Here is a 16,118-nt window from a genome sequence, read left to right as displayed (position 1 = left end):
AGCCTAATAACGGCACATGGTGTCGGTCTCTCTTTTCTCTGGTTTCTTACCTTCAGGAGATCTATTTCTTTGATGCAATCTTGCCGAGCTTTGGCATCCATCAACTCGAATATCTATCAAAAGTTGAAAAGGGAGAGAGAAAGAGGAAGGAGAAAGAGTTATGGCATAAGGGGAAAAAACTATAAAAATTGTTAGTGGTACAGGGTGGTAAACCCTGGACCATCAGACTCTTGCCCCCCACCACATTCACCCCCTCCTGTCCCAAATGTCCTAGTTTTACCATTCACCAGTGGTTACAAGTAAAATAACTTTCTGGACATTTTTAGTTCATTATTTACTAGTGTACATTACACAATCTTTATTCCTTCCAAGATAGCACAAATAATCTAGTTTAAAGGTGGGGTATGTGATTTGCAAAACGGCCGGCAGATTTTGAAAATACACAACTCATAAGGTCCTACCTTCTCTCCTCCAACGCTGGCCCTGACTCCACCCATTCGAAAAACATGGACACGCAATCATGCACGAGCGAAAACTCAGATGCGCGAGAGCGAGCCAGGCTAGCATAGGTTGGAGTTTCTGCATGACGTCACCATTTACCTGCTAAGACCGTCAACATGGCACAACATTCAGCGTTAAGTTGCACCAGATATTATTAACATTCAACAGTCACATAAATCATTAGTATTGTTAGAAAATTGATGTTTTTGAAATGTAAATATATATTGTATAAATATAAAATATATAAAAATATATTGGACGTCCTGGTTGTCATCGAAGTTTATGGCTAAATATAGGGCTGACCGATATAACGTTATCAGATGAGATTGTTATGCGCATCTCGTCAGTAAAGCACATAACATAAAGTGCATTCATTGATTAGTAAATCGCCATCAGCTGCTTTCAGATGGGCAGCGTATACTACACAGAGCCGTAGTTCACTAACAAGCTGGGCCGTGATAATGAAGGGTAAATTGCCCAGCTTGTCAGTGATGAACTACAGCTCTGTGTAGTAAATACCGCTCCATCTGAAAGCAGCTGATGACTAACGGACACGCGCGCCAGGGTGGTGGGGGAGGGGGCATGGTACGACCGTTTGATTGACACATTTTCTGTCCAATGATTCTAGATGGTCTTGAAAATGATCGGCTGGAGTTTTTCGAGTCCTGCCCGTTCCACAGATGATTAAATTGCTTAATTTTCATTTCAGTGCTTCTAATTTACAGCCAGTAAGTGGGTTAGGAATAGGATTTCAAGTTATTTTGAAAAAATGGTCAAAAAAGAAAATCACATACCCCACCTTTAAACAAACAAATGTAAGATAATTAAGACAGTGTGTTAGATTTATGAATTAAATTCCTTTTTGATCATGTTTGTCCTGATTATGGTAAAACACAACACAAAAACAATGTAAATAGAGCTAAATAACCAGAAACCTGCTTAACTTCAAGGACGAATTCTAAAATCAGACCATGTCTTTGTTGGATAAGTTGTCCTGAATTAAATATAATATGCTTCATGCTTAAAAAACAAGATTGCTCAATATTTGCATCAGAACTATGGAAATATGCTCAATTTTCCGAATCACACAAGGTGGCAATGTTGCCCATAGTGGAACCACCCTGACAGCTCTGAACCAAAAACAGCTGATACAAATTTCTGGAATATTTTCACTCCATCAAAATGTAATTTGCAAAGTGCATTGAATATTTGTCTATTCTGCAGCTCTAAGAAGCCATTAACAGTAAACGTGTTTTGCGTGTCTGAGCCTTTGATTGTTTTTCTATGTAAACATACACTAGATGGATGTTTTGGACCATTGTGCCACATCTCTCTATATTTTCAGCATGTAACTGGTGAGCGCTCAGTTAAAATAACTTAAATGAGTCTGAAGTCACCTGCAATCTGTTCCATTTATTGCACTAGATTTTTTAAAGCAAGAACACATTTGTTTTAAATGGCCCCTAAGTGTATGCATGCTTTAACCCTTTAATGCATACATGGGTCAAAAATAAGATATCTCAACCAATTAAAATATACTAAATTATATTTAAAGTAGAGATGCACTGATGCTACTTCGTAGCATCCACTATGTCAGGACGATACTGAGAAATAAATACTCACACTTGGTATTGGTGTCATCATTTCATATATTCGAGTACAACAACATTAACATAATGACATGGTCGCACATGTCATTGTGTCACATGAAGCTTCCAAGACCATTTGGTATTTAAACCATTTAAATCTAGAATATCAGTTTCATATGCGGCCTCTGTAACTTGCATGCACGAAAGATCGCTTTCCCAAGCACTTGCCAGTCATTCATTTCTTTTACGGATAATTCAAAATGTTTTCCATCAGTTTGACAGATAAACAAACAGCAAACAACTTTTCCCTCTCCTCACACGTGTGTTTGAGTGTTAGCATAAGATTGCTTTCATCAGACTCGCACCTGATGGTCATTGTTGTCCTAAACACAGCGACTCTAAAAATCGTATAGGAGTGTTTTTTAGCTAGCTGGCTATTTAGTGGTATTTAGTGGCTATTTCATAAGCAAAACATGTGAAAACTAAGGCATTGATTGATCAACAAACAATTCTTCTTAATATTTCCTTGTATTTTTATTGTATACTGCATGTTCACACACCCAGTGACGTAAAAATGCTTAAAAGTTTTTAACATTTCACAAAACCTAACTCCACGTTATGCTCGTTGGTCGCTACCATCTTGAAAATTGCATTAAAAGAAGCTTCTTGCTGAGGTCAGTGTTGATCAATCTATCAAGCGGCATTCCAGTCATTATTTTCAAGCAGGAGGTGTATTTGAGTTCAAATACGAATTTACGAATCAAATGTTAAAGCGTGCATACCAAACTATACCTTGGTAAAACGCTGTCAAAAAAAATGCTACAGTGCTGAAAACGCTAATATTGGCTATATCAAGATATCATTAAATACAAATAGAATGGCATACATATACAAACATAAAACTATTAGTATCAGTGCTCAGTATCGGCTGACACATTAAACAAGGCACTTGGTACTCATCTCTGTATTCAAAAATTGGTATCGGTGCATGTCTAATTAAAATGTATGTTTATTGACAAAACAAGCAACTTGTATAAAGAATATTCATCTAATTGTAACCCGGTAAATGTTTGACCCACCTGGGGATAAAGTTGGCTATGCGGTCTAGGATTAAAGTGCACTTGAATTTTCTAGACAATAGGCCTACCAATTTCCATTAAGAACACAACAAGTGACTTTTTCAAATCAACACAGCACAAATGGCTGACACCTAAACACACTGCATTATGGGATATATTCACTGAGTTAAAAGTGTTAATACTTGTCATTTTTTAAATGACACCTAAAAAAAATAACAACTCTTCTTTGGCTGATCATTAGTGTTAATAAAACCAGTGGTAGTGACGGGAAAGACCACTGTGTGTGTGTGTGTGTGTGTGCGTGCATGCGTGTGTGTGTTGCATCTCAGAAAAGCAGCAGCTATGGTCACAGAGCACCATTCTTTTTAATTAGAGCTAGCCAATTATTTCTTTCAGAATGTCTGCTATGCACATCCAGAGGAAGCTGTGATGCTTTTTTATGCTGGCTGTGTCTGTGAATGTGTGAACATGGCAAGAAAAGTAACAGATTCAATCCTAAATATAGCTGCAAGCAGCAATCATTGGGCCCAAGCACTGTGGGCCCATTTCCTCCTGGCGGCTTTAGTAAAACAAGGCATCAAAAGTTTTGAAGTGATTTGTGTAAATGTAAATTGATTTTTTCAAAGACTGTTGTAAGGGCCACACTTCCTGCTGCCAGATGGTGGCGCTACGACCATTACCCACAGTAGATACATCAATGTGATCAGCCTTCAAGGCCAAACAAACTGGTCAATTTTGATGTAAATCTGCACACAGTGCATGCAGAAGATATGAGACAATTCTTTCTTCCTATTTTTTTGTTACTTTATCTTGTCGCCATGGAGACACAGTTTGAGACATCAAAAATCAGTTCACAATTCAGCATCTTCAATGTTTTGGCATGACAACGTTTGGTGTTAGTCAGATGAATTCCCTATGAGGAGTATTTCCAATTCCAGAGCATGCCATTTTCAAACAATCCAAAATGGCTGACTTCCTGTTGGGCGGTGCTAATGTCTGTGGTGTGAAAGTTGTCTGGCTTGATGAGATCTACATACAGTATATATATAGTTTGGTGACTGTAGCTGAAAAGGGATGTGCTACAGAGTCCCCTGAACATGGCCATTTTCTATTTGGCACTACAGAGCCCCCTCTACACGCCCATGAATGAAACTTTGCCCAGCCCTAATGGCCAACGATTTCAATGTGTGTGCAAAATATAATAAAAATTAAAGCATACCAAGTACCTCAAAAACATATGAATATACATAAAAAGGAATAATAGTAATTAATGCTTTGCCATGGCAACAGTAGTTAAGATATCGAAAATCCCTTCATAAAAGTTCCACACTTTCTGCTGCCAGTTGGTGGCGCTAAGATTGTACCCCACATGTGATCAGCCCCCAATACCAAACATAAATCTCAATTGTGATCTAAATTGCACAATGAATGCCGAAAATATGAGCACTTAAGTTAAATAAGTTCACAATTTAGCAAGTTCATTCAATGTCTTAGCATGATGTTGCCCACATTTGTTACCTGTCACATAAATCCACTAGGGGGGGGAAATATGTACAACGTTTGGTGACTGTAGGTGAATAGGTATGTCAGCCAAGCTGTAATGGTTCACGATACTGATGTGTGTGCAAATGTTAAGGAGTTTTTGAGCATGTTAAGGGACCCAAAAGCTCATGAAACCCTGAAAAGTTGAATGTTAACCGTAATCACCGCACTTGGGCCCTTATTATAACTGTTTCTAGAGCCAATCAGATGCTTGCATCTGTTCATCAGTAGATCTTTTATGCAAATATACTGATGGCTATATTCATCCAGCAAAATTCAAAATTAACACAATTCAGAGTGATTTTGTGATTTCCTTGTTATTATGGCCCAAGCACTGTAAGTGCAGAGGCCCTATTTTTCTCCTAAGGATTATTAGGGCCCAAGCAATCACAATGCATTGACCCTACTGTTCTTCTAAGGTTCATTATTATTAGGGTCCAAGCACTGAATGCTTAAAATCACAGGCTCTGAACTTTTAAACACTCCACCTAGGGGATTCATGTGACTGAAAATTTGTGTGACTAAAAAATATTTGACTACATTTGTGCAACATCATGCCAAGATATCGTAGATGCTAAATTTCAAAAAGTTTTTGGATATTTGAACAGTGTCGTCATGGCGAAGCAATCAATTTATGGCAAAATTGGGAAACACAAAGTGCCTTATATCTTCTGTGAGCAAAGTGTGATTTTGATGAAAATTCAGCTGATATGGCTATTATGGGTCATGGTCATAGCGCCACCAACTGGCAGCAGGAAGTATGGCACTTTTGACAGATTCTGAAATAGCCCTATTATTTTTACATGAATAGCTTCAAAATTCTTTAGAATAATGTCATGACTGCTGATGCTAAATTGTCAAGGGAAATTTTGTATCTTAAATAGTGTTGCCATGGTTATTATTCCTTTACTCCTATATTTTGGTCTTTTTGAGGCACTTGACATGCTTAAAATATCACAAAATACATCAGAGTTTTTGGCCGTGTAGGGGGGCTCTGTAGTGCTCGCTTTAATATGGGTGTGTAAGACCCCTGTTTCGCCCCCATTTTCAACTGCAGTCATGCAAACATTTTACATTTACATTTATGCATTTGGCAGATGCTTTTATCCAAAGCGACTTACAGTGCACTTATTACAGGGACAATCCCCCCCGGAGCAACCTGGAGTTAAGTGTCTTGCTCAAGGACACATTGGTGGGGCTTGAACCAGTGACCTTCTGATTAACAGATATGTGCTAATATGTGCCAAAATTGGTACATATATAGTTCTCATCAAGCAGGACAACTTTTATTTATAATAGTTATTAGCTCCACCCATCAGTAAGTTGGCCATTTTGGATTTTTTGAATATAGCATTCTCTGAACTTTTAAATACTCCTCCTAGGGGTTTCATGAGTCTGTCACCACATTTAAACACTATTATGCCAAGACATTGAAGATGCTAAATTGTGAAAAGATTTTTGATATATCAAAAGGTGTTGCCATGGCGAGGTATTTAAATAAAGGCAAAAAATGGGAAACAGGAAGGGTCTCATATGTTCTGTGTGCAATGTGTGATTTAGATCAAAATAGAGATGTACTGTATGTTTAGCCTTGGGAGCTAATCACATGGATGTGACTCTTTTGGGTCACGGTCATAATGCCACCACCTGGCAGCAGTAAGTGTGGCTCTAACAACAGACTTTAAAATAATCCTCTTATATTTACCCCAAACTACTTCAAAATTGTATAGAATAATGTCAAATGCAAGTGTACACCTTGCATTTTCCAAAAGCCACTTGGTGCAAATGGACCCGTCATCGCTGCTTGCAGCTATATTTAATTTTGATGTTGATTTTATTATAATGTTGTTTTTGTTACGCAACATTCACAACTCAAAAATATGCTCAATGGCTTAGCCAATGGCTTTACATTTAAGTTATTTAATTTGGAGATTAAGGAATGTTCCAGATTCACTACAAGTTAAGCACAATCGACAGCATTTGTAGAATAAAGCTGATTACCACAAACAATTATTTTGACTCATCCCTTGTTTAAAAGCAAAAATTGCAGTTACTGTTTTAAAAGTACAGCCACAAGATCTAAACAAAATACCTGCTGCTAACATGATTTTAAAGTTTCACTTACCTTATCAGTGTAAATTTGTTTCCAATATTACAACTTTGTTACAATAAAACACTAGTAAACCTATAAGTGATTTTATAACAAAAATTCTGGTATTATCCAGAAACATGTCATATATATATTTATATATATATGATTTGTCTAGTTCTCGGATTCTGTGTTTCTGCAGAATCGTATGCATTTTGTTAATCAAGAAACCTGCATGAAAATACACTGGGATCCAACCATGAATCACTCAAAGTGTCTTTTGGAACATTGAATTCATACCTCAGATTTAAAATAATTTACTAGGAAATGGTGACATTTATTTACAGTATATTCACAAAGTTTTCATTAATGGTCATCATAATAAACATCACCATCATAAATATCTCAAATATCTTAAGACAATTTTTATTTGGTCAATTATGTTTCAAAAAGACTAAACAGTGTTGGTTTGCTAGTTTTGCACACCTTCACTTCTCACAAATTACAAGTTTGACAGCATTAAGACATTAGATTTGAATGTCTAGTTTATCTGGTTTAAACTAGGGCTGCGAAATCTCAATGCAATAAAATTGCGTTATGAGCATGTGCAATTTCTAAATGTCAGAAAGCTGCAATTTAATTAAATAGTTTACTCAGAATTCTATGATTTGTAATTTCTTATTCTGATTGGTGTACATCTTCTGCACACTGATGATTTATCTCCAATCAAAATGGCAGTGCACAAAAAAGTACCAAGGGAACAGAACAGAAATTGGGTAAGTGAAGAAAAAACAAAAGAAAAACAAAAAGCTACAAAGAATTAACTGACTATCATTCATGCAAAGCCATTTTAATCCCTCTTAAAATGTGTTTCTGAACACTGAAATGGTATTTTGAATCTAAAATGTGTGAACAAGGAAAAACATTTAAAAATTGCATATCGCAATATCTATAAAAAAAATGTCATATGATTTTTTCTCCAAATTGCGCATCCCTATATTAAGCCTTTAGCAAAAAAAACTATAATTTGATAGATTTAAATGTCTGATTACATTTTCGCAAATATATTGATCATATTTCAGCTTTAATGAATCAGTTAAAAATAGCTTTCTTCAGGATAAAAAAATGCATATCACAATTTCAAGCCATATCAGAGCAAAGTTTTATATCAAATATAGCCAAATTGAAAAAATATTTTGAATGTATCAGGCTACTATTTATTTATTTTTTTACAATGATTTTCTTACCTGTACTTTTTTCAGAGCTACTGGTGTATTATGTAGCATGTATGTGGCTCGATAAACCTCACTGAACTGTCCTCTTCCAATCTTCTTTTCAATGGCAAAATTGGCTAAATTAGTATAGCCCATGTCCTGTTGGATTTTCTGAAAAATAAAAAAATATAAAGCAAAATATACATCAGGCAGCAATCATTATGGGCTCTTGGATTTTTTTTATTCAAAATGAAAAAATAATAATTTCCCCACAGAGTAAATATTGCCGGCTAACCGCCAAGTTTGTTTATGTTTATGTGCCAACAGAAGGAGCAAAGCTCTCTGGGGCATTTGCGATAGGTGTCATTAGGGCGATATGTCAGGGCAAGAGAGTGTGAGAACGAATCAACATTAACCATTCATGTTGGATCCAAAGCACAATATCAATCTTTGCACTATACTGTCTGGACGAATCAGGCGAGCGTGACATTCCTACTTTTGAAGTGACTTATGCTGGACCAGTTAGTGACAAACTGCCCCGAGTGCTCTTCCCAAGAATTCGTGTGGCGCCTTGACACTTGTGCTCTAAAATTAAAAATCTAAACAAACCCCGGAATCAGCCCTCGGAGATGGTGTGAGTAAATAAATAAATAAATTATCAGGTTGACCTTTAGAGGGTTTTCCTGTGTAAGCTTTACTCCCACAAACATTCTTGCAACAGAAGGAGACAGATAGTAACACAAAGTGTTGTATTCCCGAAGATGGCCACGAGACAGCCTTGAAGGCATATTACATTGTAATGAAATGGCACAGGAAGGGATAATTGGCACAATCGTGCCCTTGTAAAACATGTGATGTGTTACAGCCATTCAGTTTCTTTGCATTTATAGTTCATATAGTTCAAGTCAGCAAGAAACCGGAAGAGACCAGCTACTGAGCAAGCAAACTCTGCATTACAAAAAATTAAATTAGGATCCTATGACAACCGCCTTTAAGCGCTACTTTATTTAATGTCATGCATTTGCATATTTTGGTTAAACTTTTAGATTCACACATCACCTTGAAACGTTCATCCATTTAGATTAACAGTCAAATCAACTCTCAACAGCTCAATCTGAATGGAGGATTGTATTTCCTTCAATCGCAGCATATATGGACAATCTGTCAAATCCATCAACATTTTTGTGTAAAACTATCTGATATATAAGGGGTTGAAATCGGGAAGAAATTGGTTGGTGGAAGCACAGCAACTTGCCAAGATGCTGGAGGGCTAGATAGATCAAGGGGTGACCAATTTAAGAATTTCATTGCATTCTAACTTGACAGCTGCAAGAGAAAAAAAAAAGGTGTGAGCCAAAGAATTGCCCCATCCAATTAACACACTGAGGTAGCTTGTTTTTCCATGTGACAACATGCTTTCAGCCTGTTCTTCCATAGACACATCTGGTGTAGCAGCAGAATTTCACTCTTTCTGCCACCGCAGTGAACACAGAAAGCTGGATCAGAGTCATTTGAACAATATCAACCTAATATCTAAGATGCTCGGTTCCAGGCAACTTTAGGTGTCAAAGAACTTTATAGAAAAAGTGCATTTGGTTATTTGAATGCTATATGAATAGCAAGAAAAACTGGAATACGAGAACACTTGTTTTAATGTCAACCATTTCAATGATTAATTCTGCATGGTTATTACTGTAAACGCAATGAAGAGGAGGTACAGTATATGTTACCACAGAGTGGTACACACTGCGTATTGTACATTTACCAAGATGAATATGTACTGTGTTCATAGGGGTTTGGTCAGTTGTGGATGGTCCGCACAGGGGCAAGGCATTGCTTTCACTCCCTGCATGGTTGCTTGACAAATGTTAGCATGAGCCTCTAAAGCGGCATGACAAGCGCATGCTGAGAGCAAAGTCGAGCTAATGTGTTCTGGCATGCAGCTCGCTAATCACACATTTACATATGCAATGACCTACATTTGCATGTCAGCTCACACACTGTCCGGTCTGATTAACGATGGGCACCTCCAAGCGCTGTGGCGGCCGGCATAACGGCGGGAGGAGGCCAGAGGGTGGTGGCTTTTTTGGCAGCCGAAGGGACGCACTGCCAGCCAGGATTAGGCCTGACGCGGCCTGAGCTCTAGACACTTCATTAGAGGTAATCTGTTTAGCAGTGGGCAGTGTATGTAAACTTCACAGGCCATTTGCGGCACCTTTCTGCCCCCTGGCCTTGCCTTCAAAGGGCAGAAGGGGCACCCTGACTGACAGCTTGTCTCATCCGTGGCATTGCGCTGTCACACAATTTAGAGCACTGAGCTGACACAAGATGAACCACAGCAGCCGAGGATCTCGACTACCGCTGGGGTCACTCGACAACGTCATGACGCAGTTTGTACAGATTGCAGCTTCCAGGAGGGTGGAGCTCATTTTGGCTCTGTGGGAAGTGAATAAAACAAAAATAATGCACAGGGGGTGGGGGGACATAGGTGAAGCAAAGGGGAGGGGCCAAATATACCTTGAATTGGGCTCGACAACATTTAGCATTCATTATAAATGTTTTATTAGTCTTGACAAATTGACAAAATATCCAGTGCTGTTATATAACACTCAGCACAGGTATTAAAAAAATAAATAAAAAAAAAAACGTAACAGAACGCATCATATCTGTTATGTTACATACAAGAAGAAATACATGGAATGACCACGGAACCTCTCTGAAACCACTGCATCATGAGCCTCACGTGTTTTTTGAACAAAGCTGCACAAGAGCACCTCCTGCAGACTATGTAATTAAATTGCAAGACCTTTGTGGTTTAATAATTGCATCTGGCTGGCCAGCGACCAAGAGGTCATCCAAACAACGGTGGATGGATATCATTAGAGAACATATATGTGCCATCGAAATAAACTCGGAAGATGCATTGGATCGGAAAAAGTGGCGAGCTGCATGCAAAATAAGGGACCGTGCACCATGGCGGAAACATCGTTAGGAAGAAGAAGATTACAGACGGTAAATACACAAACTTGTACCTTTGTCTTTTTGTCCAATTTTCAAATACCTTTTTGCATGGGTTGAGCAATTTTTTGTATTCATAATAAAAAGGCTTCATTAGTCTTGACAAAATATCTTATTTAGGGCTCGACATTAACGCTTGTCCGGGAAGCGAAAGAGAACTTTACTTGCCCAACTGGAAAAATAGACTTATTAAAACCTCAATAACAAAAAAATAACACCTATACTTGTGATAGGAATGGTCTGTGTCATTTTTTACAAAGTTCATCTTCATATTCTGCTATTAAAAATAATCCAGAGTGCATAATTTATATTTCGCTAGCGATCTAGTAACAGCTGCACCCTGTTTGATTGACAGGAGGAGTATGTGTTTGTGCTGAACAGGCACGTGTGTTCTGAAATTTCTTGGCACCTGAACGATCAAATGCATTTCAAAATTCCGTCAAAAGGCCCGTGGAGAAAAAAGCGGATTTTATTAAAATGTCGGAAGTGTAAATGTAGATGCATAGGTACACTATTAGGTTGGACATCGGTTGTAATTTTAGGAAACATGTCTACTGAAACTTTGACATGTTACTTGAGCATTTAACTTAAATGCCCTTTTTTCCCTTCAGACAAGTAATTTTAAAGTTAATGACCAATTTACTTGTCCAGAGGACAAGTACAGGACAATGCTTAATGTCGAGACCTGCTATGTCCAATAAACTCCAAGGACTTTAAAGATATCATGTCACCAACAAAACTGCATATTCATCACTGCTTGGACTGGGCAACTTTATGTATTCGTAATAAAAATGTTTTTTTATTAATCTTTAAAAATTATGCATGGCTCTTCCGTTAAAACAAAAGCGCACAATAAAGGGGCAGGTCAGAGGGGACAAACGATGCAACAGTGCATGCTGGGAAATGACTCAAATGAACAGCACATCACAAGAGCAAAGGATGAAAAGGATGGAGGGTTGGCCACTTGTGACACAAGTGTAAAAACAGAAATGCAGACATGCAGCCAGATGACAGCGGACACAAGATGGAAGGAGAGAGAGAGGAGAATGACGGAGGACAGGGCAGCAGCAGTGTGGAGACTAGGTGTGAGCTGGCAGCACAACACTGCCAGCGGCTGCCAGGGAAAGGACAACCCAAGCACTGAAGATGTGGAAGAGTGGTGTTGGTTGGAGGGGGGACCTTCGTGGTGGGGGGCAAAGCAGGAGATTCTGTTCACATTCTTTTCATCAATGTCCCTCTCCAAGCCCGGCCCATGCAATATTTATACTTTCTTCACCTACTAGTACTTGTATTCCTCTTCAGTCTGCTTTAGTATTTAAAGCTCTCCTTGCTTTACACAGGGATTTTGCTCTGACGAAAAATATCTAGAGGTGCCGATTAAAATCGGATTTGAAGATCTCACCCTCCCACTCGCTCAGAGAGCAAATGCACCATAAAATATGCACGCCTTACCAACTTATCCGGCATCTACTCTGCTTCTCCATCAAACCTCAGGGACTTTAAGATATGATATCACCGGCGAAATAGCATATCTGTGATTGCATACACAATTCAGATTCTAAGATATTTTGTTGCTTTTTTTTCTGAGGGAATAAGAGTCAAACTTGGATACTTGTTGAGTGTAATCCTTCAGCCTTGTACAAGTCATCCTTTTAAGCTGTCATGGTGTTTTCCATTGCTAAACCTACCTTAGGTGTTACATTCTTACTAAAGTCAAATGTCCTGTATATTTTATTTATGGCAGCGGTTCTGAAGTTCTCAGATGTGCCTCCCAGCTGTACTCAGCATATGTATAAAACAGGGTTTACACACGTTTGGCCAGTTCATAGTATAAGGATTTTTTTTTTTTTAAATCGAATTCATACTGATTCTTTGACAGATTATTCAGCCCAAATTGTTACAGATAGTACACCCAAAATTCTGTCATCGTTTACCCTTCTATTACCCTCACCCTTGTATTTTCCCAAACCTGTATGACTTACTTTCTTCAATGGAACACATAAAGCAGAATGTTAGCCTCAGTCAACATTCACTTTTATTGTATAGAAAAAAGATGCATTGAAAGTGAATGGTGACTAAGATTAAAATTCTGTCAAAATGTTTTGCATTTCACAGAAAAAAAGAAAGTCATGTGGGTTTAAAACAACATGAAAATGAGTAAATAATCGGATTAACATATTTGGATGAAGCAAAATTTAGCCAGTTCAACTGATTCATTAACCATTTAATAACTACAGAATTGACCAACATAAAGTAGGTATCGTGTGAAAGCTTAGAAGCTCTACTTTACAATGTATGTAGGCATTTGAAGACAAATCAGAAGTGTTCCGTTTATATAATTTATTAAAAATAAATGTGCACTGCACATATTATTTTCATTAGTAAAAACATCAATCTCAACAAACAGCCATTTGTCATATGCTGTTAGAAAACTCTCAAAGAGTAGAATACAAACAGTCTATTTGTTTAACTCACAGACAAAATATGTATTTGACCTTTATGTTTCATGTGAACAGGCGTTGCTTATATGCCGCGTTCCCTATCAAAAGTTACACTTCGATGCTGCACTGATTTAGCGCTTTGGGAACGTCTTTAGGAGTGACCAGCTGTGAATATGTGTGCAACACGTCAATGGAATTGACTAGAATTTATAGCCTCTGCCGGTGACGTCATCAGGATGCGCCAGTACCAGGGGCTATAAATAGATGTGCCATAGGTGCATCGTCAGGTCTTTTGTCTGAAGACAATTCTGTGTGTGCTGTGCTTCTCAACCCTGTCAAAACTTTCCTACGTTAGGAGTTAGAATGTGTTAGGCAGTGCGCAGAAAAAATCTCCTTTCTGAAAATGAGTAATAAACAAAGCAAGCGGTGTGTGTTCCCGTGTTTACGCCTATGGCTGAAATTGACACACACCAGATTTGTTCTGCGTGTTTGGGGGAAGAGTATGCTGCTCTTGTGTTGGGGCGGGGCGGGTGCGAGCATTGCAAGCTGTTTTCAGTCAAAATGCTTCGCACTTGTCTTGCTTACTTCCGAGAGCCAGCGCCCACCCTTCCATCGTGGGGCTCTCATATGGATCTGGCTGAGGAGCGAGAGACGGGTCCGTCCCTATCGCTTGCTCTCTCCCCAAATCCAGCCGGTCCTTCTCATGATCTTGAAGCGCATTCCGGCGCCTCTTCGGTTCATGAGGGGGACGCTGAATCTCTTGAGTCTGCGGACTTCGAGCTTCCCACCTCTGAGCGTTCCTCACACGATAATAAAGTAATTACTCAAGGTGGTTACTCGGGCGGTGGCCAGACTACAGTTAGACTGGCCACGCGAACAAGAGACCCCCCCAAACGCTCCAAGCTAGAGGACAGATTTCTGTGGAACCTTTATGTTTGGCCCCTGAAGGGTACCAACTGAGGGACACCGAGCTTTCACCTGAAGTTATCGAGACCATTCTGAATACTAGAGCTCCCTCTACTAGAAAAACTTATGCCAATAAATGGGGTGTCTTTGAAAGATGGTGCACCGCACATAATGCAGATCCAGTTAACTGCCAGATTGCTTCAGTTCTGGACTTTCTGCAGGAAAAATGATCAGCAGGCACATGCCCCGCCACTCTCAGGGTTTATGTGACCGCTCTATCGGCTTGCCATACCTTGACTGACGGGATGCCATTTGGGGAAACATCCTCTGCTCAGCCGCTTTGTTCGTGGAGCCATGCGATTGAGACCTCCTGCTAGGACCAGGATCCCTTCATGGGACTTAGCAATAGTCCTTGAGGGTCTGGTTGAGACCCCCTTTGAACCTCTAGAGTCAGCGTCTGATAAACCTCTGACTCTCAAGATGGTTTTTCTTATGGCGATTACTTCTCTAAAAATAACTGGGGATTTGAAGGCTCTGTCTGTCTTGCCATCCTTAGATTTTGCCCCAGGAATGGCTAAAGCAATATTGCACCCTCATCCTTACTACCTGCCTAAGGTTCCTTTCTCGGCTGTACATCCGGTCACTCTTGAAGCCTTCTGTTCCCTGCCGTTTACAACGCCAGATCAGGAGAGACTTCACAGACTGTGTCCAGTCCTTGCCCTTCAGGCTTACGTCCACCGCACTAGCCAGTGGTGTAAGTCAGGGCAACTATTCATTTGTCATGGGGGCCTAAACAAGGGCCGCCAAGCAAACAATGTCACATTGGGTGAGGAATCCTATTCCCCTGGCCTACAAGGTGCACGGTCAAGCTTCACCAGTAGGTATCAGAGCTCACTCTACCAGGGGAGTCGCCTCTTCTAAAGCTTTGGCTAGAGGTGTCCCTCTGCAGCATGTTTGTAATGTGGCAGGCTGGTCCTCTCCGCACACATTCATAAGATTTTATATTTTGGATGTTCATGCCACTCCAGGCTCTTACGTCCTTGAGTCACCATCACAAGCTCATGTCTGAGACCTCTCGTGCTCTTGTGAGCACAACTACACAACCGTAAGGGGTCCAGCCATCCGCAGTGCAGTGGCGTGGGTATTCTCGTTCCCAAAGCGCTAAATCAATGCAGCATCAAAATGTAGCTTTTGATAGGGAACGTCTCGTGTTACTTAACTATAACCCCTGTTCCCTGAAAAAGTGGAACGAGATGCTGCGCTTCATTGACGCACTGAGGATGCCCCAGGAATGCTCTTCAGACAAAATACCTGACGATGCACAAGTGGCGCATCTATTTATAGCCCCTGGTATCGGCGCATCCTGATGATGTCACCTGCAGAGGCTATAAATTCTAGTCAATTTCCAGGCCTGGAAATCACAATTTTAACATTCTCTGATAATTCCAACCTGTCCATCACTGCAGGAAATCCTGCAAAATTAATGTATCGAATTTGTAATAATTCTGGAACAATTTGGTCTGAATAATCTGTCAAAGAATCAGTATGAATGTCATGTCAATGTTGCATTTAACGTAAACAAAACATTTGAAAATCTGAATGTAACGGTTACCAAAAGACTTCTTGCAACAATTGTAGTCAGATGATTGGAGGGAATTAGTCCAGAGGTATGAAAAGGAAGCATGACAAAAGAGTGATTAAGAGAGAGAAAGAGGATGAGAAAGTGGGAGAAAAAGCAA

The 16,118-nt window shown here is 39.4% G+C and overlaps 1 protein-coding gene across 1 annotated transcript in view; it reads right to left on the bottom strand.

The window, feature by feature from the left end:
• Nucleotides 1-16,118, bottom strand: part of LOC127641308 (serine/threonine-protein kinase Nek7-like) — an 88,839-nt gene that overhangs the window by 43,099 nt on the left and 29,622 nt on the right. The window contains exons 3-4 of the mRNA XM_052124236.1: nucleotides 8,048-8,185; nucleotides 51-113 (exon numbers count right to left, since the gene is read on the bottom strand). Coding sequence (XP_051980196.1) covers nucleotides 51-113; nucleotides 8,048-8,185 — 201 coding nt within the window. The remainder of the gene's footprint in view (nucleotides 1-50; nucleotides 114-8,047; nucleotides 8,186-16,118) is intronic.

Source organism: Xyrauchen texanus, chromosome 50 (assembly GCF_025860055.1).
Source record: "Xyrauchen texanus isolate HMW12.3.18 chromosome 50, RBS_HiC_50CHRs, whole genome shotgun sequence".
NCBI classification, from domain to species: Eukaryota; Metazoa; Chordata; class Actinopteri; order Cypriniformes; family Catostomidae; genus Xyrauchen; species Xyrauchen texanus.
Note: the sequence above shows the minus strand (reverse complement) of the source record. Positions and strands in the feature narration are given on the sequence as shown.